This window comes from Panicum hallii, chromosome 6 (assembly GCF_002211085.1).
Source record: "Panicum hallii strain FIL2 chromosome 6, PHallii_v3.1, whole genome shotgun sequence".
NCBI lineage: Eukaryota > Viridiplantae > Streptophyta > Magnoliopsida > Poales > Poaceae > Panicum > Panicum hallii.
The window spans coordinates 947,577-975,131 of NC_038047.1; the positions used below are offsets into that span (position 1 = coordinate 947,577).

Genomic DNA, 27,555 nt, shown 5'->3' on the forward strand with positions numbered 1-27,555 from the left:
GAGATTTTATAATGAGTTAGCCAACCAAACTAGAGTCCGCTTGCTGCATGGTCAGATTTTCCAGACAAGGCTTCAAAGATTGAGCAAATTTTCCTTTGGCTACTCCTCGATCTAGCGCAAGCTCCTGGCGGCGCGCGGACAGAATTCTTAAGCGTCGTAGAACACGGAAACCCAATCTGTCAGTCCAGCAGGACAAGAACTGAATCCATGCCACATCATCACGAGTCACGACACGAGCAGTAGCACAACGTCGTCGTGGATGTCCATGTCTCCCGCCGTTCCATCATCCTTGGCCTCACACGGCCATGTCTCTTTTTTAGCTTGTAGGGAAAAGGAAACATCTAGTAATTCTCAAGGTCGGTGCAGACACTACTAGATGCTGTTGCAAGATGTCTAATCCCATACCACACAAAGCTTTTTCTGCCTTGCTCACCACTCGCTATGCATCCATCGGATCACGCTTCCTCCGGCAGCAAAAGATTTTTCCGCCCTCAACATTGCATCCGCTCGGTGGATCACGCCGCGCCGCCGGCGCTCACGACGGCCTCCATGAACTCCTCGTCGGCGACGAGCCTGGCCAGCGCCCTGGCCGATAGGCACACCTCCAGCGCCATGCTGCCCGCGCCGCGGCGCCCCTCGTACACCGTCACCTTCCCGTCCATCTTGTTCCCGGCGCCGCTCCGGACGCCCACTGGCCGGCCCCACCCGAAGTCGTTGCCGTACACGTCGAACCGCGGGGAGCTCCCGGTCGCGACGGCCGCGGCGCCGTCCTCCCTGGGCGCCTCCACGTACACGAACCTGGGGTCCTGCGGCCACCGCGCGAGCTCGCCCCTCACCGTCCCCTCGTCGAACGACGCCACGGCGCGGTTCAGGAGCCACGCCGCCCAGCCCAGTCCCCTGCCCGCGACGTCGCCGGCCGCGGACTTGGCGATGGCGAGCGTCACGGCGTTGCCCATGTAGGCCTGCGGTATGCCTCGCACGCGCCCCCGGCAACCGACGAGGAGGGTGTACGTCGTCTCCCGGTCCGGCAGGAGCTCCCTGGCGCGGCACACCGCTCGCCACACGTGCGCGAGAAGGGACTGCAACGACGAGATGGTGGCCGTCGCCGTGCCGGCCATCTCGGCGTTCGCCTTCGCCTTCAGCGTCCTCACGCTCTCCGCTGAGAAATGGAAGAAGCACTCCCGCACCGGCAGGTACACGGGCCGCCGGACGATGTCCTCCAGCCTGCCGAAGGGTAGACGGATGGGCACGGGGCAGCTGTCCGGGAACCACCTGCCGAGTACCGGCGGTGGCGTGGAAAGCTCGCGGCCGGCGTCGCCGCCGCTCCGGCTGATCTCCGACCAGGTGTTGAACAAGTGCCAGAACGTGGTCCCGTCGGCGACGCCATGGTTGAGCGACATGGCGACGAAGACGCCGTCGGCGAGCTCCGTGACCTGCGCCGCCAGAACCGGGCGGGACACGTCCGTGCCCAGCACCCCGTTCAGCGGGAAGAGCGACCACACCACCGGCGGGACGTACACCGGGGCCGTGATGTCGCTGACGGTGACCTCGGGCGCCACGGCGTGGACGAACTCGGCGCCCTCGCCGTTGCAGCGCAGCGAGACGACGATGCCCGGAGAGGGCTCGCCGCCGTCGGTGGCCTCGGCGACGGCGAGGCGGCCGGCCAACGGGTAGAAGCGGCCGAGGGCGCGCGCGAAGGACGAAGCGAGGCCGTCCACGAGGCGCGCTGCTTCTCCTCCTGCCTGGGGCTTGGGCAGGAGGACTCCCTTCTGGATGTAGTCCACCGTCATCACGCGGAGATCCCACGGCGTCAGGTGCATGGTCTCCGGCTCCGACGGGGCGCCGTCCGGCGAGGTCGCCGCGTCTGGCCGGACGACACGCCTGGAGACGATCTGGACATACCCGGCGGTGGAGCCTTCCATGGCTCGGTGCTTCCTTTCCTTGAAGCACTGAATGAATGGCGCCTGCCTCTGGTCTGGTATAGGCAAATCTGGCGCTGCTGCTTCGGTTGTCCAAGCAAATTTGGAATTTAGTAGCGATGTCATTGTGTGGCCCTTAGAAACAGAACACCCCTCCCGGGAGCAATGATGCACCACACATAAACACAGGAGTGTCTGTATCACACAAGAGAACACTACTCCTAAATTCTCAAAATTTATGGATGCATTCTTGTATTGACCAATTACCTTGTGGCCGGCACGAACTAAACAACATTACAAAGTTTTCAGTTTCGTAAGGAGTAGTGTAGAACCGCCTTCCGATGTTGGAGAGGTTATCAGGTGAGCTAGAGTATATCAGCAAAGAAAAGGTGAGATCAATTTTGCTAGGCATTTTGGCATGAATTATATTAGGAGTGATAGGAAGGAAACAGTGTACTGCGTGCACTTCATTATTTCAGACTGTGCAAGAGGGAGGGAGACCAGAAGGCTCAGTGACACGCAGTTTCTGAAGAACACTGCCACATAACTGTTTTCAGGAAGAAGAGATGACTTGTGAACTGTAGGCATCAAATTTCACAAACACACGGTTGAGATGGGATCCTACAATGCCTAATCAGACAACCAATGACCTATCTGAACTTGTCTTGCTAGGAAGCATGCAACCTAAAGAATTTATTCGATTTGCAGGGGAAGAAGCACCAGCTAGGAACGAATGTTTCAGTAGATTTATCGGCAGGGTAAGCGTTCAGTGCAGCATTGGTATCTTGAGCTTGAAGAACTTGGCCGCATTGCCGCTGTGACGACGGCGACAGCGCGGCCCACCCCCCGTCCCTCCTCGTGGTCCAGGAGTCGTGGTCGTGGACGTCGTCTCTCCCGCCACATTTTGACCACGCAAGAGGGAGAATGAAGATAAGACTTTTTCATTCCCAAAAAAATCAGAAAGATTGCTTGTGCCACTTCGTTTTCGCGCACCGTACGAACACCACGACAGGCATCGTGCGCTTCACGCGGCGCCCACGGTCACGGCCTCCATAAATTCCTCGTCGGCGATCAGCCGGGCCAGCGCCTCCGGGGACAGGCACACCTCCAGCGCCATGCTGCCGCCGCCGCCGCGCCCCTCGTACACGGTCACCTTCCCGTCCAGCTTGTTCCCGGCGCCGCTCCGGACGGCCACCGGCCCGCCCCACCCGAAGTCGTTGCCGTACACGTCGAACCGCGGGGAGCTCCCGGTCACGGCGTACGCAGGGTTCCTCGACGGCCTCGCGTGCGCCAGCTTGGGCTCCCGAGCCCAGGACGCGAGGTCGCCCATCACCTGCGCCTCGTCGAACGACGCCACGACGCGGTTCAGGAGCCACGCCGCCCAGCCCAGTCCCTTGTCCAGGACGTCGCCGACGGTGGATTCGGCGGTGCCGAGCGTCACGGCGTTGCCCATGTACTCCTGCGGAATACCTTTCACCCGACCTCGGCATCCGATGGCGAGCCTGTACACGGTCTCCAGGTGTGGCGCGAGCTGCCGGGCTCGGCACACCGCTCGCCAGATGTGGGCGAGCAGGGACTGCAGCGAGGAGATGGTGGCCGTCGCCGTGCCGGCCATCTCAGCATTCGCCTTCGTCTTCAGCTTCTTTATGCTCTCCGCAGAGAAATGGAAGAAGCACTCCCGCACCGGCGTGTACTCCGGTCGCAGGACAATGTCCTCCAGCTTGCCGAAGGGCAGAGGGATTGGCACCGGGCAAGTGTCGAGGAACCACCTGTCGACCATCGGCAGCGGTGTGGAGAGCTCGTAGCCTTCACTTCCGCCGCTGCTACGGTTGATCTCCGACCAGGTGTTGAAGAAGCGCCAGAATGCAGTCCCATCGGCGACGCCATGGTTGAGCGACATGGCGATGAAGATGCCATCTTCCAGCTCGGTGACCTGCGCGGCCAGCACAGGGAGGGAGTCCACCACTGCGTCCACGCTCAGCAGCCTGTTCAGCGGGAACAAGGACCACACCACCGACGGGATGTACAGGGAGGCGGTGATGTCTCTCACGGTGACCCCAGACGCCATGGCATGGACGAACTCAGCACCTTCGTTGTTGCAGCAGAGAGAGATGACGAAGCTCGGAGTGGACACACCGTCGGTGACCTCCGATGCGGTGAGCCGGCCAGCCAACGGGTAGAAGAGATCCAGCGCGCGAGCGAAGGATGAAGCAAGGTTGTCGATGACTTGTGCTGCACCTCCTGCCCGGGGCTTGGGCAGGAGGATCCCCTTCTGGATGTGGTCCACCGTGATCAGCCTGAGATCCCACGGCGTCAAGTGAATGACCTCCGGCTCGGACGGCATCCTGTCCGGCGAGCTCGACGACTCTGGCCGGACCAAACGCCTGGATAAGATTTCGACACCGCCAGGGGAGCCTCCCATTTTTGGTTACTGTAAGAAGGATTGATGGCTATGAATCGTGGGTTGTATTGCTTGAGGCCTCTTGGGCTGATTATATAGGAGTACATGCGTTAGAGAGAAAGTTACAAGCACACATATGATGAGACTAGAGAATAAGCTGAACATATAACATTCCCTATAGTCGCAACTGTTGATGCCCCACAAATGTTGTGGCTGGAATAGGAGCCGAAGAGGCTTGTCAAGCAGATGGTAGCCCCTTAGTGCTGAAATAGCCAAGGTCGAGGTGAACGTGGTCGAAGCCGTGAGGAGGGCGTGAGTCCGAAGCGTCAACAAAGGCGCCCGAATACACAAAATCAGCAGCTTCTTGCCGACAGGTTCAGCGGGACGATGAGCCAATTGCGATGGTAGATGGTGCAGCTAAAGAGCGCAACTGTATCTTCCTTCAGCAACCTCAGCGTCGGTGTCCGCGAGCGTGAGGGAACAGGCGCCGACTCAAACCAGAGCCAGCTTGACGAGGACCAGCAGCATGGGTGGCGCCACCGTCTGAAAAGGCGGCGACATCGACGATGGTGGCTTGATCACGAGCGTCGCTGTTACGGCCTGGAGGGCGCAACGACAACCTCGTTCTCGGGAATGTCGACGATGAAGCGACGATGACGTTAGGGTAACACAAACTTAGTCTCTAACCGTAAAAGAAATAAAAAACAACAGTAGCAAGACAGACGTTTGGGTACAATCTCGGGTGCACCTAGCTGGATGCCCCCATCTTTATCCTCCTCTTTTCCCATTAGAAAAAAATGGAGGGAGCGGCGAAGTGAGACCCGCCCAGCAGGCGAGCTTGGCAGGGCATAGTGGGCTCGAGCAGCGTCTCCTCCTCAACGGCGTGGCGGCCAGCAGCCCCGTGAGCCGCCCCGTAGCCACGTCCTCACGCTCAAGGCAATAGCGATAGAGGCGGTGCTGGGGAGGAAGGGGATGGGTCGGCCTGACAATGTGGAGGAGAGCTGATGAGGAAGGGCACAGCGGCAACGTTTTCTGGTGGTGCGGTGGCCCGACAGCCCCAACAGCACGGCAGCCTAGCGTCCCCACGGGTCCTCCGCAACCATGCACGCGCGCTCAGGGCAGCGATGCGGCGGCGCTAGTAGGAGGGGGATGCCGAGATTATTGCGCAGAAGGGACGGCGGATCCAGATGCGAAGCCGGAGGGAACGACCACGCGGAGGCATGGCAGGCCCAGCGGCGGCCCCATGGCGACGCGGTTCCCGATGAGGACCGCGGGCGGCGCAACCATGGATCGGGGGCGGGTAGAGGTAGGCCGCTCTACTGCTTGTTCACCACGACGGCACGGCGGATCAGATGGACCGGCCGCGCATTCTATGAGGGCGCTGCCCCGGCGGAGATTGATCTCCCAGGGGCGGCACAAGGGCAGTGGAAGCTAGAGACCTAGGGTTTTTTGATAATATGTATCTGTATTTTGATAATACGTATCTGTATTTCTAGGTAACGACAACGTACAAGTAGATGTACGAGTACAAACACGTACACAAAGGATACAAAGGCAGCTGTCCCAGCCAAACTCCACGAAGGACCCTAAGAAAGAAAAACATTACATCCATGCCCCTAGATCCTTCGCGATCCACCAGAGGTCGACCTCCTCGTCGCCGGCCACCGCTGCCGAAGAAGAAGACGAACACCACCTTGAGCTGGAGAAGTCCCATCGCGCACTGGATTTGGAAGGAGTCGAAGAAGATGAAGCCCTCGGTGGCTGCCCATTGATCGGGGCCGCGCCCCAACCCCACCAGCTCCTGGATCTGAGCTCGCCGTCGACGAGTCGCGCCGCCGAGGGAAGATCAAACCAGATCTAGCCAACCACTGCCCACCACCCCTATAGCCTGCTCCGCACCCTTGAAGAGGAAGGCCAGCACCAACATCACCTGATTGAGACGACACAGTGCCAGCCCCCGACTCCTGTACAGATCTCCACAACCCCGTCGTTGGCGCCGGAGTGGATCGCCACCGGGGCAAGGAAGAGGCCTGGAGACGTTATTCCCCCTGCGCCGCCGGCGCTTTCGCCTCGTCGACACCGCCCGGAAAAGCAAACCGCAGAGGAACAACCTCCCGGCGAACCTAGCTCCACCGTCGACCACCGACGGCAAGCACAACCTAGACCTAGATAGATAGTTATCTAGACTATATACATCCGCACGGCAATTCGCAGATCCTCCTCCATCTTCGACGCCTGCCCGGCCGCCGAAGAGGAAGGGGACCGACAGAGTCGCCGCCGGAAACAGCGGTCGCCTCCTTTTCGCCCTTTGCAACTGTAGCAGAAGATAGGTACTGAAGGAGACTTAGAGACCTAGGGTTAGAACCTATAACCTAGACTTGTGATAGGATAGATTGCCTATGAATCGTGGATTGTATTGCTTGAGCCGCCTAAGCTGATTATATAAGAGTACATGGCCTGGAGGTAAGTAGCCTCTTCTAGAGATAAGAAAGATTATCTTAGAATTACAATCAATTCTAAACTAACCATATCCGGAATTGCCTAATATGGAGTATACTCTAACAGTTACCACTCCAGGCAGCCGGAGTAGCGAGCTTGTGATCCCGAGGCACACACAGGGCATCCGCAATAATTATAGAGAGCAACTCTCACAGCATGTCTGTAGCTGCTTTTAATGCTTGCATGTCCATACGATGACCCACCTCGTTTTTTGCTATACCATCTCAGCGTAGATAGTTCAGCTCTCTCTCCCCTCCACGTAGGACAGCTGCTGACATGGATTCTCTTGTAGAGAGTAGCTATCGACCTGTTGGACGTGCCCTGAAGTGTGCCCAACTGAAGCTTGCCTTGTTTCCAGATCTGCTCCTCTGGTAGTGGTTGGCAAAGGTGGGCCTGCTACTTCAATTTCCTGAGAAAATGGAATCTATCAGCATTGTCAGTGTGGTCCCCTTCGGACGAGAACATTCCAGAGAGATTTAATGCATTGATAGATTTAATGCATTGATGCTCTTACCACACATTCACGATAAACCCTCAAGGTGTCTGATGTCCCAGAATTTCCATGAAGAACCAGACATCCCTATCTTTTTAAGTCTAATATAATGGAGCAGCATTACTATTTTACCAGTAGGTTATGAGCTACTGTAGTTATGCATAATATACTGGAAATGCAAATTTTTTCAACACCAAGCAACTATAGAAACACAGTTAAAAATGGATACACAGGAATAACAAAGAAGAATAAATACAACCAATAATGACTGTGGGATAGGCTAAACTAGAGGCCAGAGAGAGCAGCTAACCACCACCCTCGTGTCCAAAAAGAGACCCTACTGAAATAGAGAACACGCATTACACATAACAGCCCTATGAAATGACTCCAAATCAAATGAGCAAAATTGAAGTTCGCGTGGGCTCCAGTAAAAAGGTTTTCAACCTCCATAAAGGATTGAACAAACTTACCAGAGGTCCAGAGCTGTCCTTCACTCCTGCAAACCAGAGGTTGGTCAGCTGCCTTAAGGTGAAAGGGTGGTAGCTTGATTCTGCATTTGGAATGACCATGAATCACATGAGCCCAGGACAGCAAAAGAACAGTGTCAATTGATAGTAGTATGCAGATTTTGATATTACCATGCCAAATTGTTTGTGATTGAGCTTGAAGGCAGTAATGGAAGTGCCATCTTTACTTTTTATGTAATAATGCAAGGTTCTCTGTTAGATGAACATTCAAACAAATGGGTATCAGTGCATCAGAGACCAATAATATCCGCAAGAACTTGATACATAAATTTCTAAGAGTGATTCCTTGTCGAGGAAAGAGCGAGCACACTGGTTCACTCCAATTGCCTCTACCACTTGGCATCAGAGGTAAAAGGACCTCTCACTATCTTCTTTCAAATTCTCCTAGCTGAGCCAAAATACCACAGAATGAAATCAAGAACAGATCTAAAAGAACATGACAAGAAATCCAAAGTACTAATTCAGAAAACTGTTGCTCAAATGGTTTCTATCTAGGAAATTTTACAGCATCTCAAAATGGTGTATAGAAGTACTTCCCACCGGTAGTTCAAACCTCAAAAGCGGGACACATATAAACAAATATCCATAATTTATAAACTGGAATGATGAGGTACCATCAATGTGTAGACAGAGTACCAGTAAGTAGTGTGATAATAAAAGGTGTCAACAACATATCACCTCTTCTGCGATGTGAAGAACACAGGTCGTTAAGATGCTTGCCTAACATAAAAGCCATGGTCCCAAAGTAGCCTATTGGATTCCAGCTTTATTGTTACCCACCAAAAGCTTCGTTGAATTTCACTTCCTCACTACTAGAGAAATCAGTATCTGTCATGTCATCAGACAAGCCTCCATGTGTACTGTGTTTTAAGCAATAATCTTGTTCCACTGGACATATGTCATATTCTGAATCCAGTAAGGAATGAGTTGGAATCACATTTAGCTCCATCACGCTCATTGATGATCTAACCTTAGCTAGTTCTGGCCAGCGTTTTGCTGATATATACATGTTTGCAATCAATTTGTAGTGACCAGGGTTGTCCGTCCTCATTGCCAGCAGCCTCTTTGCAGCTTGATCCCCAATTTCTGTTTTGCCATGGATCCTGCAAGCCTCAATTAGAGTTGCCAACATTGCAGCAGTTGGCTGAAATGGCATCTTGTTAATTATCTCCTCAGCCATCCTCAGCAAACCTTCACGGCAGTACAAATCAACCATGCAAGAAAAATGCTCCACCCTTGGTGCAATGCAAAATACATCAAACATCTCAGCAAATCGTAATTGCCCTTGAGTTACCAGCCCAGAGTAGCTGCATGCTGAGAGAACAGCGACCATAGTCACATGGTCCACCTTGACATTGTTGGCAATCATCTCATCAAAGAGCTTCAGTGATACAAGACCCTCTCTTTGCATTCCATAGCCCAAAATCAACGAAGTGTAGGCATGCCTGTCTTGACATTGCATCTGATCAAACACTCTGCGGGCAGCTGCCATCTGTCTAGACTTTGAGTACATGTCAACAAGTGAGTTCTGCAGTAAGTTAGAGCCACCGAGTCCATGCTTGATGATGTAGCAGTGCATCTCCCTTCCGTGACTCAGGTGTCCAAAACGCGCACTAAGTGAAAGCATAGTTAACACAGTAACATCATTTGGAAAGACAGTGGAACCAGTCATCTCTCGGAAAAGCAACATAGCTTCCTCGACCTGGTCCATGAATGCAAATCCTGCTAGCAATGAATTCCATGTTGCCATGCGCTGAACTGAACATGTTCTAAACAGACGGTAGGCAGACCTCATCATCTGGCATCTTGAGTACATTGTGATCAATGAACACTCCACGCGCTCGAGCCTATCCAAGCATAGACGAACAGCCACACCATGCAGCTCATGGCCAATTCTCAGATAACCATTCCGACCACATGCCTTGAGGCCAATCACAACAGTCACAAAATCCAGCCCTGGACCGTGCGAACTCCTCATCTGCGACACCAGCCTCATCACCTCGCCATCGTTCCCCGCCTTCAAATTTCCTGCCGCAACAATGTTCCAGGTGACAATGTTTGCCCCAGGAACCTTCTGCAGAAGCTCAAACGCCTCACCCCACATGCCCGTGGACGCATACCCAGACACCATCGCGTTCCAGCTGACAACATCCCTCGCAGGCATTCCATCAAACACCCTGCGCGCATCCTCCAGCTCCCCGCACTTGGCGTACATCCCCACCAGAGCATTCCAGACGTACATGTCCAGACCATACCCCCACCTCTGAATCCGCTGCTCAATCCCCCGACCAGTGGAGGCATCCTGGAGCTCGCCGCAGGCACGCAGAACCGACGGGTAGGTGAACCTGTCGGCGCCCACGCCCAGCGCCAGCATCCTCTCGTACGCAAGGACCACGTCCCCCCACAGCCCGCGGTCAGCATAGCCCCATATGAGCAGGTTCCAGGGGAACGCCCGCGCCTTCCCTGCCGCGCGCTCGATGGCGGCTCGCGCCGCGGAGAGGTCGCCGAGCGCGATGTAGAAGGAGGCGAGCCTGGGGAGCACCGAGGGGTGCGCGCCCAGGCCGAGCGAGACGGCGCGCGCGTGCACCTGCTCGCCGGGGAAGCGGGCGCGTCCCGCGGTGCAGGAGAAGAGAAGGGAAGAGAGGGAGGCGGGCGGCGGCGGCGGTGGTGGTGGCGGGGACGGGTCCTGGGCGGGGGCAGCATTAAGCCAAACGGGTGGGAGGCAGCGGCGGATGCGGAGGAGGTGGTGCTTGGAGAGCGCGGCGGGAGGAGGTGGTGGTGGGGGCATCAAACGGCCGGCGCCACCGCCGTCTTCGTGGCATCACCACCTCGCCGCCGGCCGGAGAGGGAGGCGGCAGGTGAATTTGGGAGGCTTTCCAGGTCCGGGGCTCTCGTCGGCGCGCCAAGCCAGAGTCCCTTTTTTTTTCCTTGCGGTCCATGATTTGTTGGGCCCACCAAGTCGGTGGCTCCATTCATGACAGCCCAACAACCCAACAGGCCGGGCCGGGCCGGGTGACAGTAATAAAGGATCATGGCTGGCCCGTCAAGGACTTGCTTCCGGTCTGCTTGCTTGATGAGATTGAATGTTTTGAGAACAACAAGATTCAGTGTTGCCTTTTCTGTTCCATAAATAGGTTAACAAGATAAGATTCAACTGCCTGAGTGTTGTTGGATGGAGAACATGTCCAGCTTAGACTCGTGCCAACCTGCAAGTGAGGTAATTGGAGAGAGATCGCAAGTGAAGGACCTCAGCATGATCCGTGCGTTCCGATGGGGTCTGTCATGTGCTCGTGCTAACCTGCCGTCGATTATGCCCAATCTTGACACTCTTCACATAATAAGATCTGAGACATGTCATACTTGTTGTGCAGGTGGTCAATACACCAATGCCGCCAAGCAAATTCATCCACCTTAAGCACCTGACCATTCATTCGGGATCTGGAACAACTACCCCGCCTTATGACTGTTTTTCTCTTGTTTCCTTCCTTGATCATGTCCATCCTTGGAGACGTTGACTTTGGGCCCATTAATTCAGTTTCCTTTTCACCTTCGGGTAATTCAGAAAAGCACGGAGCATGGATAGTTTCTCGGGCATTCCTCAGGTTTGAAGCAGAAGTTTTATATGGCCATTCGTCTTTTGGATGTCGAGATGGGTCTAAATTGGTAAAAATAACACATCACTCGAGCATCAAAAGATGAGAGTTCAGAGGATAGCAATGGCCTGTAATTTTGATTTGTATTCCTCTTGTCATATGCCAAAATAGGTGTATGAATCAATTTTCAGGGAGTGTGCTCTTGAGATATACAATTGACGACTATGGATAACCAACAAATCTTCGGAAAATATTTCAGACAGCCTATGCTAAACTCGGGCGGTAAATCTCTACATGAACAGGTTTTCTTTCGCAGCTTCCTCCTGGGTACCAAACCACATCAGGAGTGAAGTTTCTGGCAAAACAAAAACCTCTCCGCTTGAGGGACAGAAAAATAAAAGGGATCCAACACCACTTTCTATGCTTTTGATGATTGCTCAAACCGGGATCCACACCGAACCCAACCAAACTATTCAGCGATCAGCCCTGATATTCCCAGTTGTATACAGCAGTGCCTCTGACTGGTCTCTCTCGCCGTTGTGCTTTCCCTTTCCCTTGTCAAGACGGGCTCTTCGTACTGCTTGTTGGATCTGTCGCTCATGCTCTCTAAGGATCTCATCCATGTTCACTCCAGGAGGCATCAATGGCCCAGAATAGTGGATTCTGTTCTTCTTTGTACCATTCACCTACAGGAGAAAAATTCTCATCATATGCCTAGGGGAATACAAATTTCTCATCATATGCCAGGGGGAGTACACTCCATCTGCAACCATTTCCAATTGCATTCTAAATATTTACGCAGAAGCATTTATATTGACCACAAAGTATCAACAGAATATGGGAATGGAGGAAGGAAACTGTGTACTAGTATATGCAATGACCAAAGACTATTTTATGAAGGCGTTTAGACAAAACATCTATTTAAACGACCATGGAAGTTTAAAACTCACCACTGCGGGCTCTTTATTTGCCGCCCCATCATCCTTCCTATGGGAAGAAGACGGTCTTTCTTGGAATTGATGAGTCCATTCAGGTCTGTCAGAAGGGTCAGCAGCACTGAGCTGACTGTATCTTGAACTGGACCGATGCTCTCTCAAATATTGTCTCCTGGCACTTTCCCCAAGGTTAGACATCTTAGGAGCATTGCCACGCTGCCCAGGTGCGGTAGATTGGTTGGACATATCAGCAGCAACAATTTGGGAGGTGTGAAATCTTTGGGCCTTTGGATCCACTCCGCTTGATCTGCCCAGAGTGGAGGATGAACGGCCAGCATGCATCAAAGGAACACGCTGAGGATAACCATTGTCTGCAGCTCTTGCTGGCGGATCAATTGGAAAACCAGAAACAGCATCCTCCTTTGGAGTGAACTTGTAACTGCCGCTTTTGGGATTCACCTGAACTCGGCGTTGCTGCAGAGTCATGGAACAAAAATATTCACTAACAAGAAACAGAAGAATATAACAGCAAACGTTGTTATACATGGTACATTTCTATGGAATTGAATTTGTAGAATCTATGCATACAGACTAGCAAAAGAATACTGAAATGGTTATGTAGCATGCTACTGACTGTAATGGATCAAGTGTTCGGTAAAATTCATTTTACTCTTTACATGTGGTACTTGATGGTTCAATAATCTCCCAGCAATATTTCGAAAGCTCAATACTGATATTATTTTGCCACCAGCAAAAAGAACAAGAATATAGTTCTTGTGCAATGGTTATCAACTTTCACTCAAAAGACCTCGATAGTTCAAGAGTGAATTCCCAGTACCTGCAATCCACTGTTGCCATCAGGTGCAGGAAGTTGCTTCCTCCGTCCAGCTTCAGCTTCCTGTCCTTTAGCAGCGGCTCTTTGCCTGTAAACAACCATGATCTTGGATTAAATAAGAAATGTAAAAACAGAAGATCAGTAATGCAGATTCTTAGCATGTCATGCTTGATGAGAGGGATCACCTCCTAGCTTCTTCATCTCGAAGCTTAGCATCATATTCCTTGCTTGGAGGATATTTGGGTAGACTTGATGGATCGCAGGCATAAGGCTTTGTTGTGAAGAACTACAAAAGGAAAAGAACATATTAACAACAATGTCACTAAACTCGTATTTCTGGATTGGAAAACCTGATCCATGCAAATGATGTTTGGATGTAAACACATAAATCTAAGAGCAGTTTCAGCATCACATATGCATGCTGTTTAAGAGTAAAAGTCATTCCTGGCAAGGAAAACAAGAAAAAGAACATCTAGGGCCAAGGCTGCAACTTAGAGAAAAAAAGAAAGAAAAATCACAGATAAAGGTGAAACAAACTTTAAAAATGTCAAAGTTCACACATGCCAAACAATGCAAAAGTACGCTATACATCATAGTTTGGTAATTTAGTGCAGGCAATACACCAGACATGCAGATTGGGAAATCGACAGGCCAATTTAGTGCACATATGAGCTAGACATGCAGATCAACAAATGTAAGGGGCAGTACTTACTTCACTGTCAAGGGCAGATGCAGCAGTACCCCTATTACCAGGTTCTACAGCAAGTAGACGGTCCAGTAGAGCTAAAGCTGTAGTAGGGAAGTCCTTATATACATCATTCATACATCGGCGATATGGATGCTGAGGCTTGAATATGGTAGCTCGGGACAACTTCAGATTAGCCCAAAACTCTTCCGATGGTGAACCACAAAGCTTAAATATCTTGTGCAACTGTTCCACCTGAATGAGTTTCACATTGATGTTTAAAAATCTAAAACTACAAAGATGTATAACAAATAAACCGACCATTTATCATGAACATAAAAAGTTACAGATAATATTGTTTACTTTAAACTGCTATTGGTCCATCTGAAAGTAAAATAGGCCTATCATCACTCAAACTGTATGTATGTCAGTAATCAAGAACATGCTATGGGATATAAATATTAAAAACATGAATGATATCTTAATGCATAAACTACAGGCATCTTGAGCTAAATACCATATCATTTTCCTAGACATGTTTAAATTCTCAACTGAAAATGCCCTTCACCGTGCCAAGTACTCAAAGGAACTAAGACGTGTTCATCTTCTTCGTTAATCTTTTACCCAAATTCGTTTTTAACAAAGACTCCCTCCGTTCGGTGCTAAATGACGTTCCAACCGGAGAGATTACCTTGCTTCAGGTTCAAATCTCTGGCCGGATCATGTATTTCCGACTAGAGGTAGTAATGTGACAAAACAAATGACTGATTCACAGATATATTATAGAGTTATTAGGATTATTGCAGGTAGAAAATATAGCATTATTCTTAGAATGCAACCATCTGCGAGTTCGATCACAACAAGAAAAGCCAAACAGTACCTCAGTTCGTCCTGGCATGATAGGCTTGCCTGACAGCAACTCAGCAAGAATGCAACCGGCACTCCAGAGATCAACAGCAGCACCATAGTTAGTGGCACCCAACAAAAGCTCGGGAGGCCGGTACCACAATGTTACCACACGACTTGTCAAATGTTGCTTTTGGTTGGGATTAAAGAATGTAGCTAGACCAAAATCTGCTATTTTAAGAATGCCATTATTGTCAAGTAGGAGATTTGCACCCTTTATATCCCGGTGTAAAACACCACGGTTATGACAATGGTCAAGTCCAGAAAGTAGTTGTCGCATGTAACACTTGACCTGAAATGACCATTTTTCAAAGTGAGAACAACTTAAACCTCAATACAGATGGAAAAGGTTTCAAAATGAAAAGCCAATGGACACATCTAGAGGGTAAACCTGAGGTTCTGTAAATTTTAAGCCAGGTGTAGCTGCAAGTCCTGCAAGGTCATGCTCCATGTATTCAAATACAAGATACAAGCTGCTTGACATGCGCGACGTCACCAAACCTTCAAGCTTCACAACATTTGGATGATCAAGCCTTCTTAAGATGTGAATTTCCCTTGCCATAAATCGGACACTCTCAGGGTCCATATTGGCAAACCGAACTTTCTTCAGAGCCACAATTTTTCCGTTCTCAAGATCACGTGCTTTGTAAACGCTGCTGTATGTACCTTGTCCTATCTGAAATATTTAAAGATGGATGAGATAGTGAAGTCACTTAGGATCAGTGGTTCGATAGTAGTGTCAATTGTAAGCAGGAACTTCTTCTGTAACATTGCATTCTCAAAAAGTAGAAAATGGTTATATTATATGTTCTAAAGAAGTTGGCGTCTAGTAGGAGAGCACAAGATGGCGGATGTCTTGTTTGTCTACTTTGAGCACTTGTTGGTCTCTCTGGACTCTAGATCCAGTAATGCATTCTATGCCCGAAATGGAATAGCGTAACCCGGTGATACAAAATAAATTCCATTTTGACATACAAATGGTGTTGGCGGTGACTAGTGTGTTCCTAGTGTTGCAATATTTTCTTTTCCTTTTTACTCTTCCAAGCCCTCAAGAATGACATTCCAAAAATCTTATGTGCCCTAGAAATATGTCTAGTTCAACCCCTATCAAAACATCCTATGAACAATCAGCCACTTAAAACAGTCATGCCCAATAGGCAATAACACATAATGATGATCCAGAAGATAGCTAGTGAAGGTCCTGGAAAAGGAAACAAGGATAATAAATTTGTCGCAAAAGTAACAGTCATCATAATGACAAACCTTGTCTAACTTCTCGAAAGATTCCGCTCTCCGAGGCTGCCATCCGCGAACCGCCTCTGCCGCCACCTCAGTTAGCCATCTCGGCCACCCTGCCGCCACATGCTCCCCCTGGACTCCATTGGGCACATCCCTAATCCTTGGTTTGGCCTCCCCCTCAGTCCTAGGACCTGCACTCCTGGGCTCTTGCTCTGCCGCGCCATTAACTTGTACATCCGCCGGAGTCCGCTTCCAATTGCCAGCTGCAGCAGCAACTGCCCTCTCCGCATCAACCACACCTATCGCCAAAGTGGCTGCCTCCTCCGGCAATGCTGCCACAGCCTCAACCACCGTTGCTGGAGGCTTCCGGATCAGCCTCGCAGTGCTGGCATCGTTCCCGGCGCGGCGGCCGGCGCTAGAGGACGTGGTTGCCACAACCGCCCCTTCCTCATCCTCCTCTTCCAGGTCCTCATGCCTCTTGCTGGAACTGTAACTAACCAGGCGCTTCAGCGAGTTGCTCGAGGGCCGCCGGCGCGGCTTCCCGTCCCCATGCTCGTCCCCGCCATGGAATTGCTTGGAACTGACACAGCCCATAGGACGCCCGGGCGATCCCGGAGAGGGACCTCACTCCACGAAGCCCAGACGAAGATTTCAAGAAACCTTCTCCCAGTATGCCTCCCGCATCTGGCCGCGCGTCAACAAGATTCAGGGACCCTCATTGCTGGCCGAATTGGAGCAAGAGACCTGCCCCCTCCGCAGATCCGAACCGGAATCCCACAGCACCAACTCCCCTCAGTCCAGCAACTGCCGAATCGGAGACACGCGACACGGGAGCGGCAGGCAGCGGCGCCACGAACTGCAACTGGAGAAAAGGAAAAACGGGATCTTTTTCTCTAGTGCTTCACCGGAAGCAGCGGCTGGGATGGGGGCGAACCGGGGTGGGGAACCTGGGGGTGGGATCAAAATCGAACCTTGCCGCCGGAAATCGCGAGGCGTCGGCTCTCGGGAGATCTCCCCTTCGCTCTTGCAGTCAGTGATGGCCTTCTGCTTTGGTCCTTCTGTTTGGTTTTTGGCAAGCACAAGCACTTTCGTTTTCCCTTTTGTTCGGTTTTTTTTTTCGCTTACCCTCTTATTTAGTCAGAAATTACGTTGGTTGGTGAAAGAAAAAGAGGAGAGAGAAACAGATGTTGAGAAAGAGAGAGAGAGCAATAGATAAAAACTCTAGTAAGCAGCATCAAAGGTTTTGAATTCAATTTCAAGGTTTGGAACTTTGAATCGATTTGAAAAAAATGATCATTTGTAGGACGGGAAAATGCATACATCATTCAATTGCTTAGCTGTGTTAACTTGGATAGCTTATGAGTTTGTCAAACGCTTAGCACCTAAGCCTTTTCTATCTTTTTTTTTTTTGCGAGTTGACTTTACTATCTTGGAGAGAATAAGGTCAAAGATCTACTACTCCTATGCAAAAAGGGTACGCGTATCGAACTATGGTCTGTGGATAGCGTTGGACAAGGAATGGTGGTAGGAAATTGGAGGAAAAGAGTTGCAAGGCATGAGCAAGAAAAACAGAAGCTGGCCTCATGCACATACAAAAAGAAATAAAATAATCAATGCATACTTGATTCTTAATCATCTCTCATTGATGATGATTAAGTTCAAATTGATCTTTTAGTTACTCCATATTTTTTTTGGAAGACCAACTCCAATGTTTTTTTGGCCTTGTTCTTTTTAGTGACAACGCATGCACAGTACAACAAGGAGACAATGAGATGGACCGGAGATGCATGGTCAATAATCTCAGGCACACGTTTTCCCATGATGAGAACATATGCAACGAACAAATAATAATACATGTGCCCAGAAACGCACTGTCCTCATTTTGCTTTGCTCCTGAGGTCCTGTCATTTAGGTTGATAGATACTGATAGCTACATCCTCTCTCAAGGTGTCGGCCTCTAGTAGATTTCCACTGAAAAAGAGGTTGAAAAGGTCGTGCGACCACAGGTAAAAAAAAAAAAGAGGTTAGTCAAAAGGGTCTCCATGGACCATGAAGATGTTACTTATACCTTGTTTTTTTTAAAAAAAAATCTTACAGGTTTCATGACTTGGTCACGTCCTATCTTCTTCGGAACTCATTATACCTTGCAAACAAGCATAAACTGTTTTCAGATAATGCATGCGCCGACTGAAGAAGGAGATATTTTCCCCGCTCTTTTTTATTTTTTGCAATGAACTTGTGAGTCTTTGCTTGTGCTTGGAAACAACTCCTTGCGATTGCCTGAAAGGAACCACCACGCACAGCCACAGCACCATGAGAATGGATTAAGAAAAGCAACGGTAGGATGCTTAGTTTCCTCACCAGCAATGCAACAAGATCCAGTAACGTGGGAAGCAGACATGCCCAGGTCAGTTAACGGGTTGCTTTCGGAGGGAGAGTTGGTGCCAGTTACACTGCAGCCATCGCGTTAGCGAGACTCATTCCAAGCAAGCAGAGCTTTCTAGGGATGAAGGGCAGCCATGATGACAAGGAAGCAACGCCAAGAGAGCCGCTCCAGGCCTGCAACTTAACCGATCTGCTTGAAATATATTATAACTTCATGAAAAAAGATGTGGAAAGAATATTTCACAACAGTGGACGATGGCATTTGTTTATCAATATAGATTATTGCTCAAAAAAGTAGTAAATGCCACCCGTGTCGCTATTTCAAAATTTCCTACAGTACATATTGCAATAAAATTTTCAGCACCCCAAAATTTAGCAAACCCACATTTTACAATTATATTTTTTCTGTAATTGCTATTCGCGTATCAACCCCTATGGAGTTCTTTATTTTATTTTTTAAAATAATTGGAGTTTTTATTTTTTTTTTGAAAAAGGTCCTATGGAGTTACTCTTTGGTCGTTCAATTTTTCCTCTTCTCTAATTGGTCATGGCAAATACGACAACCTAACATCGTTGTCTACAGTGAATCACACAAGTAAGTGTGTGACGCCAATGCCACGCCCCCACCTTCCAACACACACACACCCCACAGATTCATAACCGCTGCAAAATCAATCCTTGCCCCAAGTCCCACCGTTGTCTGGCATTGCGCTATCATTCGTGTTTTCCCATGTTTCTCTAGGCTGCTAACAAGTACTCCATCCGTCCCAAAATATAGCTACATTTAGGGTTTTTTCAAAGTCAAACCTTTTTTTAACTTTGACCAACAATATCTCTAAAAATAAATTATTTCAAATAGAAATGGTTACATATTATAATAGTTGGTCTCACAATAAATATACTAATATATTTTTGTGTTATTAGTCTCTATGATAATTTTGCTATTTATAGTTGAAGTCGAAAAAGTTCAGCTTTAAAAAAGTCTAAATATAGCTATCTATATTCTGAAATAGAGGGAGTAACAAGATACGATACAAAGTGGGTGGAGCAACGGAGGATACAAAGAGGAGGAATGTTGCAACAACTATTACCATTGCCACTCACAATATAGGGGACGAGGGTCGGAAGAAAAGGACAAGGAAGAGGGAGGGGGTGACAGTTTTTTTATTGAAAGAAAAGAAAAATAAAAGGGTAAAAGAGTAACTTCCTGAGTTTTTTTGACGCTGATATACACAATTCCTAAAATTTCTAGCCTTGAAATTGGGAAATAACCATTTTGCGTGACTCAAAACTTGACATTCTACTCGTGCTTGATCATTGCTCTGAAGCTAAACGGGTAGGTGATCAAGGTACATCCAGTTGTTCTCAAATAGGATTGCTCTGAGAAATTCTAGAATTATCTCAAAATCAACAAAGGTATCGGATATTTCGGTTCTTGTAATGGAATGTTTTGTTTTAAAAAACAAATCCAATCGATTTCGTTTGCCAACACCCACGAATACTGTGCAAGCCGATCAGGCCATCCTGGGTCGAAATTCAATCGGGCCCAACCTCATCCCGGACGATCCAGCCACAACCCCACAACTCCATACCTACCCACGCGCACAATAAAGCCCACCATCATACAGTTGGGTACAGATTCATATGCACCTACACAGACATGAACTAGGCTGCGCAAAATTGTTTTGTGCCTCAGAAAGTTCACAACAGAGACTTGAGCGCAGAACCAAACAATTCAGTCATTTGAGATTCAGATGGTGAGAAATATTGACAATGCAGTGGTCTGACCACCACTATGATGAGAGCCTGCCTATTTACGAGCATTACAAAAAGAGAAGCACAGCAACAGCAGCATTGTCTGAACTTGCATCCAAAAAGTTCCAGCAAAGCACCGACCCAGAACGTGCATTCCCGGCGCAGCACCAAGCTGCCAACCACAAGACAGCAAATTGCTTCAGAAAACATTGGCTGCAGATATTGACAATGCTGGTTTCGGATCATACTTCAAGGGAACAACAACTCACCAGTTATACTGTCAGCTTGAGATCTAAATTTTCATCAGTTCCTGAAAAAAAAAGTCAAACAATTCCGATTCACTTTCTGAGGTGCACAGCAATTAACTGTACTCATTTTATTCAGAAGTTCAATTCAATATAGTAGCCTTTAGTCAAATGTAGCAATCATCAAGCAGCCACAGCCAATTATCTTGATTCAGCAGGAAGCATAGAACCAGCAAACAGGAAGTCTTGGTTGACAAAAGGTCAATGAATAGATAAAAAGAGTACCTCTTCCTTCTGCTTTTGGATCGATTCTATCTTTTTCATGTACCCATCTGTGACTTTCTGCAGAATTTGAACAAGAAAGTTAGTCCCCACTCACTCAATCTAACGAATAAGCTTTCCAAGGTATGTCGACACATCACTGGGAATCTCGGTACAGCTACAGGAAGAAATATTTGAAAAAGTATCCTCACTTGTAGATCAGCTGACAAATCTTTCACGTTATCTTCAGAAAGCTTCTTTTCCTACATAAGAAAATGCAATATATGAGTTTCATCACAAAGCTACGATAGCCCACATAAACTAGTGCCAACTGAAAACAGCATACCTTCTGCAGTTTATCATAAGCTTTGATTGCATCTCTTCTTATGTTCCTTATAGCAACCTACAAAAAAGAACAGTCATAGATACCACATTAATTACTTATAATAATGCATAAAGGATAAGAAAACACATGATCTTATATAGTTATATGGGTAGAAATATTGAGGTAAAAGATGTCCGAGGAAGAAGATAAAAAGGCAATATTTGAGGTGAAAACACGACGATAAAAAGTGAACAGATAAAACATGGATAATACCTTGCCATCTTCAGCTAACTTAGCTACAGTTTTTGCTAATTCCTGCAGAAAAATTAAGAATTTCAGAAGGGTACCATAGTGCTAAGAACTTTAGAATCAGTGGAAGACATACAGTTTTTACTATCCCAACATGAAAAAAAATGCCAAACATCATGCCAATGCCAGACTATGGACCTGTAGGCCGTTTCTGCAGGCTACCCATTTCTGGGCCAGGCCTACTTGGTCCCTGAGATTTTTTCCATTTTCCAAGCATAGTCAGGGTAAAACTTAGGTCTGGGCCAGGCCAGACTAAATTCACATAGGACTAGCAAAATTTATCAACAAAAGTGATGGGGTGTGATCCCACAAGATTCATAAACAATTCAAATACGTATAAAAGAGATCTTAGCTGTATATTTTGCAGACAAGCGGTACAGATAGAAGTTACTAAACAACTAATCAGAATGAGCAGGACTTTACTTCAATTATCAGAAGCAAAGTATATTTCTTTGTTAACCAGCTTTACATATTTAACTGATAGTATTTGCAGTTATTTCAACACACTATATATAGTCTTGAGTAATATGGAATATATGGCAGCACTTGCAAGTGTTTCAATGAACCTGTAGTTTGCATGGTCACCTACATTTTATTTTGGTATGCACAGAGTTACCATTCTAAAATTTGCAGACAACATAGCAAGTGAAAAATGCAATGCATAGATGAATTTCCAAACACAAACCTTTCTGCGATCTGATGTCAGTGGTGGGACAGTCACTCGTATCACTTCTCCATCATTGCTTGGTGTTACACCAAGATTTGCGGCAACTATTGTTTTCTCAATAAGCTTGAGGCTACACAGCACATGGGAAACTATTGTAAAACCTAGGATGAAAACTCAACATTGGCTCTGCACTGGAAAGCTTAATTGGTTAAATAGCTTACCTTGACTTGTCATATGGCTGAATAAGAAGAGAAGTTGCATCTGGAGTGCTTATCTGTGCAATGCTCTTCAAGTTCACTGGAGTTCCATAGTACTCAACCTGTAAGAAACTCCTATCAATCATTGTTTGCTAAAATCGACTCAGGATTTTATTTTACAGTTACTGAGCTATGAAAACCACCATCTTGTACATTGTTGCAGCTAAGCAGGAAATCAAACAAAATAGTTTAATGCATGCAAAAATGGAAAAGTCATGAAGGTGTGCCCAATACAAAGGAACATATTTGATCATGCAACAGTTGGTACTCCATATGAGGAAAAAGGAACAAGGGTGAGTCATCAAACCTCAATCCGGTCAAGCATTGCTGGGTTTGCACGCCCTGTTCTCACAGTGTTGAAGTTAGTTTGGACGGTTTCGATTGCCTTCTCCATCTTTTCTTTCTGAAAATACATACGAGCAGCTAGTTAAAACTAGAGGAACAAAACCTGACCAAACAAAAGGGCCTTTCAAATAGAGTATACAATTACTCACAGCTTGCTCTTCAATGACAGATTTTTCTGCTTCAATTTCTTCGATAGTGGCATGCGTCAAAACTGCTCTGATAACATAAGAATCACAAGCTAATGAAGATTAATCTGATTATCTGAAGGTCCATAATATGGGACAAATATTTATATCTGTAACCACTCGCCTCTTGTCGGAATGCTGAAGAACCAGAGGCCTGCCAACAAAGTCCACTGGTCCAGCCTGAAGTCTTGCAAAGTTCGTGGAGGAGTAAACCAATTGCTTTGGGAGACAACCGCAGCCTGTAAAATATGTCATTTGTTGTCAAGAGTTTCCCACATTGTTAGTTTCAAGTCACACTGTAAACTAAATACTTTTGAGTACATGAGAATTGAATAGTGCAGTAGCATCCTCTGCAGACCAAAACTCAGAACATTTCGGGGGAACTCCCAATCCCATCATCAAGAACAAATTTGATTAGCACTTGTTTCATGATTGGGTGGAAAAGCTTTGTGGGTGTCAATAAATGGCAGCATTATCCGGAAACCGGCTTAGCAACTAGCAAGTATCAATTGTTCGGTGGCATTATCCCCGTAGCAGCCGGACGAGCATATCCTAAAAGCGAGTAGAAATTCTGATCGTGCATTGGAGAACGGAAGGCAAGCAAATAACCTAGGCCTGGTGTCTGGCCGCCTAGTGACTGGTCATTGCTGAAAATACTGTAAAACATAGCGTAGGCCGTAGCATCACTCTGTCCCGCGTAGCTTGAACACTGTCCCGTCCCGCGCTTGAAACGGCTCCCATTTGACACCGATTTTTCTGCTCGCTACAGCTTAACAGCGACTAGGCGCTCAAATTTCGCGCAGCGCGGGAGGCGGTGGGGGAGGAGGAGCGGACCTGGGGGCTGGGTGAGGCGGAGCGAGAGGGCGCGCAGCGAGGAGACCGCCGCGGGGGAGACAGCGTGGAGCGCCATGCGCGCAGCCGGTGACGGTGAGGGAGTGGGAGGGAGCAGTAGTGGCCAAGCCAAGCCGAAGCCGCCGCCAAGGGAAGAAGAGGAGGACGGCGTGTGGATAAGATCACGGGCATATCAGAGGGAAGAGTGGGCTGGATTCCTATCCGGCCTGTCTCACTCTCATCTCGGTCGGGCGATCTAGCCCATTAAAGCCCACGTCATCCCACGGCCCGGCCCACCAGCCGCCTAGGCGGCGGAGGGCAACCTCATCGTCTCATCCATCACCGTCGTCTTCTTCCTCGCAAAGCCGAAAGCCGAGGCCAAACCAATCGCGAAGCAAAGCCACCGCGGAGGAGGGATGGGGCGGAAGCGGAAGGAGCTGCTGTCGTCGGCGCCGTGGCGGACGGGGGAGGCCGCCGAGGACGAGGAGGCGGCCAGGCTCAGCCGCGAGGGGAAGGTCAGCGTCACCAACAACCCCGGCGAGACGGCCACCATGAACGTCCCCCGCAGCAGGCGCCAGGACCTCGACATCACTGTTGACGACTTCGACGAGGAGGAGATCGACCCCGAGCTGCGCTACTCCTTCCAGCGGAACAGCAGGGTATATTTGTTTGTTACCCTCCCCTCCCCTCCCCTCCCCTCCCCTCACCACCCGCCCATCGCTTCCAATCTTCTTCTTTTTTTTCCTTTTCCAATTCCCCCCATTCCTCCTCCGTATGTGTATGCAACCATGTGTGCTCTAGGTATTCGATGAATTGTAAATTGTTAGCTTGCTTTAGGTTGCAGTTGTAATCCAATTGTTACTGTCACCCACCCCAGGAACAATTGCCAAGTTCGGAATCCTTAAAGTGTGTTACGCACAAGTCTTCTTTGTGTTTTCGAAAATTTAATTGAATTGAACTGTATGGTCTCAAAAGGAGACAGGATTATGCTTAGTCGAAACCCTCATGGTGCTAACCGTAAGAATGGAAAAGAAAAGATGCACCGGATTATCATTATCGAGAATAGCATTGCAAGCTTGTAAATTGCAGTTGCGTAAGAAACCATGTGTGCTTGCATACCTCATAGGGTTTGATGTCATGTCACGGTTCCACCACTATAAAAGTACATGAATATAGTTTTTGTCAAGTTAGTGTTGTGCTGAATTTACTCTCATAGTTATAGCATGTGGTGTAACTTTACTGCTATATTCACTGCCAGCAATGGAGACAATTGCCCAAATGAATGGTTGTGCTTGTCATGCTCCACTATGGTGTGGTATTGTTTGCAGTTAAATCAGGCACTTATGCTGATTTTGTTCATCACAGTAACATTCAACCACCTTGCTACTTGCACAATCCCACCATTAGAACCTGAAATAAGGCATATTGTTTCTTCCTGGTCTGGTCATATCTACTTTTACACACTCGTGCGTGGATGGAGCAAACACTGTGAGCACTATCAGGACCTGAAAGTAATGACACAGCTTAGGCATCTGACACTGTGTGTGATGTCTAGGTTTTGTAACCTAAAATCTGTACTCGGTTGATAGCTCAATGGCACCGCTTTGTCCAGTACATCGTGCCACTACTTTCAGCTTTTTAATCTATGATGTTACCTCTAATTTTCTATTTTACTCAATTGTGCGAACAGCATGATCTTAGCCCTATGGACATCGAACCAGGACAAATAGATAAGCAAAAAAAAGTGGACAATACCACTCTTTTGAAGACTTTTACTTCTATTTAGTGGATTATTATTCTATAGAAATTTTAGTTCTTGATTGGTATTCCATGCATTGAATATTTATTAGTTGTTGCTTAATTTTTTTATATTAAACTGGATGTTTTGCAGTTTTTGAAGAGAGTTTTTAGTGTGGATACACTTGTCAAGCCTCTTCCTCCTGTAATGGCATACAGTGTATCTCGTAATGTAAACTTTTTCTTCCGGATCTTCACACAGTTCTGGGGTAAGCTATGTTGATAGAAGATTATATTGTGTTTTGGCAATTAGTTTCACTCTTCTGATCTTTTATTCAGCCTGTTTTTCTATTTGTGTCATTGTAATAACTTAGTTGCTTTCTGTTTGCATTTGTTTTTTGCAAATTAAGAGTAAGGGGCTGATACCTTGCTCTTCATACAAACAATAGCCCTCGTATCCACGGAGCTGAGAGCATCTTATAATATCTGCACTGTGAAGAATAGTGCATTCCATAGTACCCACATGCCAGTTCTTTTTCCTAGTCTCTATTACCTAAAACATTGGAGTTGGTGGTGATGGCAGGCACACCATCACAACCACTCTGCCCCTATACTTTGTCTTATTTACCCACTTAAGCCCCTAAGTGGTTATGAGGAATTTACTCACTATCTTATTTCATCTTCGCATTGCAATAATTATCTAAATGTTTTGTCATTTGTCTTGCCTCTGTGACACCATTTCACATGACTGTGCATCCACGTATATTTCTATGATTCGATGTGCCATTGCATCGAGAGGTAATTTTGATAGTAAACAATAGCAACAGAGTTGCGCTAATTTCAAGCCAGTACTTCATGTGATAAATTTTATTGATGTCCTTGTCTGAACCTTAAGGGAAAAAAGGCCTCCTAAATAGCATCAATGCTTGTTAATTTCACTGGATCATTGTTCTTAGATCAATGAATCTAGCTAACTTATGTGATGTTCCTTCAATTTGTATCCTAGCCCAAATTAGACACCATCGATTTTTCCCTCTTCTGACTAAACCCTGTGTTGGATATCTTGCAGACGAAGAAGGAATTGCCAACGCACAGAAGTCCCTTGGACTGGGTAATGATGATGGTTCCCGCCGAATGCGCTGATTGTAGTCAAACAAAGTTTCTGTACTGAGCTCAGAACTCTTTGTCCTAGACACTGGAGATCTGTTATATATGCTTCAAAAGACAGCTGTGGCGTTTCTTAAGTTTGGATTGTAATTTTGTTTATTTTAGTGTTTCTTTCATGTATTTTCTGCTAGTAAAACTGGTTGTACCATATATCCAAATTCAACATCTTGTACTCACAGTCTGTTCCTGTTTCTATTTGATCTCGAACAAAATTGAGTGAAATGTGGCTCAGTTCCAAATTTGAATCAAATCTACCAATGCCTCATCACAGCTACCAATTCATGTCAACATCCATTGTGGTACAATGTCTGATGCCTGTAGTCATGTCGAGCACGAGAATGGTAAAAAGTAAAAACTGGAGTTTACCATGTTTGCTGCTGGACATTTGTTAGACTAATTCCGCAGCTTCATTCCTCGCCCAAAATAGAGAATGGACACATGAAATTCTGAAGGCAATGGAATGCAACTCCTGTTCATGCTCATAAACTATATCCAGTTCATCATTTCTCTTTATACTAGTCAAAAACGCACAAGAGCATATCTTTTTTTCCCTTTTTCTTCAATAAAAAAGGAACAAATCTAGTTGTGCACATTTGTTGGACCAGGAAGACTCCAATAAACTACATCCATATAGCTCTAGGTTGGGATCATATCTACCAATCATCTCTGATTGTGCATGCTGCATATACAAGATGGGATTTTATTTGATTTGCCCCTTTGTATTGTATTGTACTTACCGACCCTGCAACTTAACAGGCTCTGCATTGGCTGCTTTTGGTGTTCCAAGATTCAGAGCCAAAGGGAGTGGTCCTGGACGCCTTGCTGCTGGCCGTCTTTGCATCTTGGAAAGGCCGGCCATCTTTGTTTCTTTCCAGCGGCAGCAATTTCTTCTTGCAGGGGTACTTGTTATCACTTCTTGTACCTCATAACGCACAGAGAATCAAAGTTCAGTGTACCATGGCAGACATGGGCAAGTGCTCGGTCACATTGCTCAGCATGCCGCCGCTAACATGATAGCAAGTTTTCTATCTGTCGAGTGAGATTAGCCTAGGCA

At 47.7% G+C, this 27,555-nt stretch overlaps 5 protein-coding genes across 5 annotated transcripts; 1 reads left to right on the plus strand and 4 right to left on the minus strand.

Moving 5' to 3' along the window:
• Nucleotides 1-12: 12 nt before the first annotated feature.
• On the minus strand, nucleotides 13-1,973 carry LOC112896784 (uncharacterized acetyltransferase At3g50280-like). Its single transcript, XM_025964916.1, has one exon. It carries the CDS (start codon nucleotides 1,920-1,922, stop codon nucleotides 516-518), a length of 1,407 nt encoding a protein of 468 aa, XP_025820701.1. The 5' UTR covers nucleotides 1,923-1,973; the 3' UTR covers nucleotides 13-515.
• Nucleotides 1,974-2,870: 897 nt separating this feature from the next.
• Nucleotides 2,871-4,468, minus strand: LOC112896785 (protein ENHANCED PSEUDOMONAS SUSCEPTIBILTY 1-like). Its single transcript, XM_025964917.1, has one exon. The coding sequence runs from the start codon at nucleotides 4,339-4,341 to the stop codon at nucleotides 2,944-2,946; it is 1,398 nt and encodes a 465-aa protein (XP_025820702.1). The 5' UTR covers nucleotides 4,342-4,468; the 3' UTR covers nucleotides 2,871-2,943.
• A 2,248-nt stretch (nucleotides 4,469-6,716) lies between these two features.
• On the minus strand, nucleotides 6,717-17,119 carry LOC112896556. The gene is made up of 13 exons (XM_025964572.1): nucleotides 16,057-17,119; nucleotides 15,185-15,469; nucleotides 14,768-15,085; nucleotides 13,915-14,142; nucleotides 13,388-13,488; nucleotides 13,206-13,290; nucleotides 12,383-12,841; nucleotides 11,924-12,118; nucleotides 11,138-11,142; nucleotides 8,518-10,370; nucleotides 7,951-8,227; nucleotides 7,783-7,862; nucleotides 6,717-7,228 (listed from the first exon to the last, which is right to left on the minus strand). The coding sequence occupies exons 1-10, from the start codon at nucleotides 16,624-16,626 to the stop codon at nucleotides 8,612-8,614; spliced, it is 4,005 nt and encodes a 1,334-aa protein (XP_025820357.1). The 5' UTR covers nucleotides 16,627-17,119; the 3' UTR covers nucleotides 6,717-7,228; nucleotides 7,783-7,862; nucleotides 7,951-8,227; nucleotides 8,518-8,611.
• Nucleotides 17,120-20,062: 2,943 nt separating this feature from the next.
• On the minus strand, nucleotides 20,063-23,760 carry LOC112896945 (ribosome-recycling factor, chloroplastic). The gene is made up of 12 exons (XM_025965076.1): nucleotides 23,601-23,760; nucleotides 22,891-23,005; nucleotides 22,731-22,797; nucleotides 22,544-22,639; nucleotides 22,201-22,298; nucleotides 21,998-22,109; nucleotides 21,277-21,318; nucleotides 21,025-21,081; nucleotides 20,891-20,941; nucleotides 20,703-20,759; nucleotides 20,442-20,482; nucleotides 20,063-20,344 (listed from the first exon to the last, which is right to left on the minus strand). Exons 1-11 carry the CDS (start codon nucleotides 23,674-23,676, stop codon nucleotides 20,465-20,467), a joined length of 789 nt encoding a protein of 262 aa, XP_025820861.1. The 5' UTR covers nucleotides 23,677-23,760; the 3' UTR covers nucleotides 20,063-20,344; nucleotides 20,442-20,464.
• A 179-nt stretch (nucleotides 23,761-23,939) lies between these two features.
• Nucleotides 23,940-26,740, plus strand: LOC112896946. Its single transcript, XM_025965077.1, has 3 exons — nucleotides 23,940-24,256; nucleotides 25,489-25,603; nucleotides 26,404-26,740. Exons 1-3 carry the CDS (start codon nucleotides 24,014-24,016, stop codon nucleotides 26,475-26,477), a joined length of 432 nt encoding a protein of 143 aa, XP_025820862.1. The 5' UTR covers nucleotides 23,940-24,013; the 3' UTR covers nucleotides 26,478-26,740.
• Nucleotides 26,741-27,555: the final 815 nt, after the last annotated feature.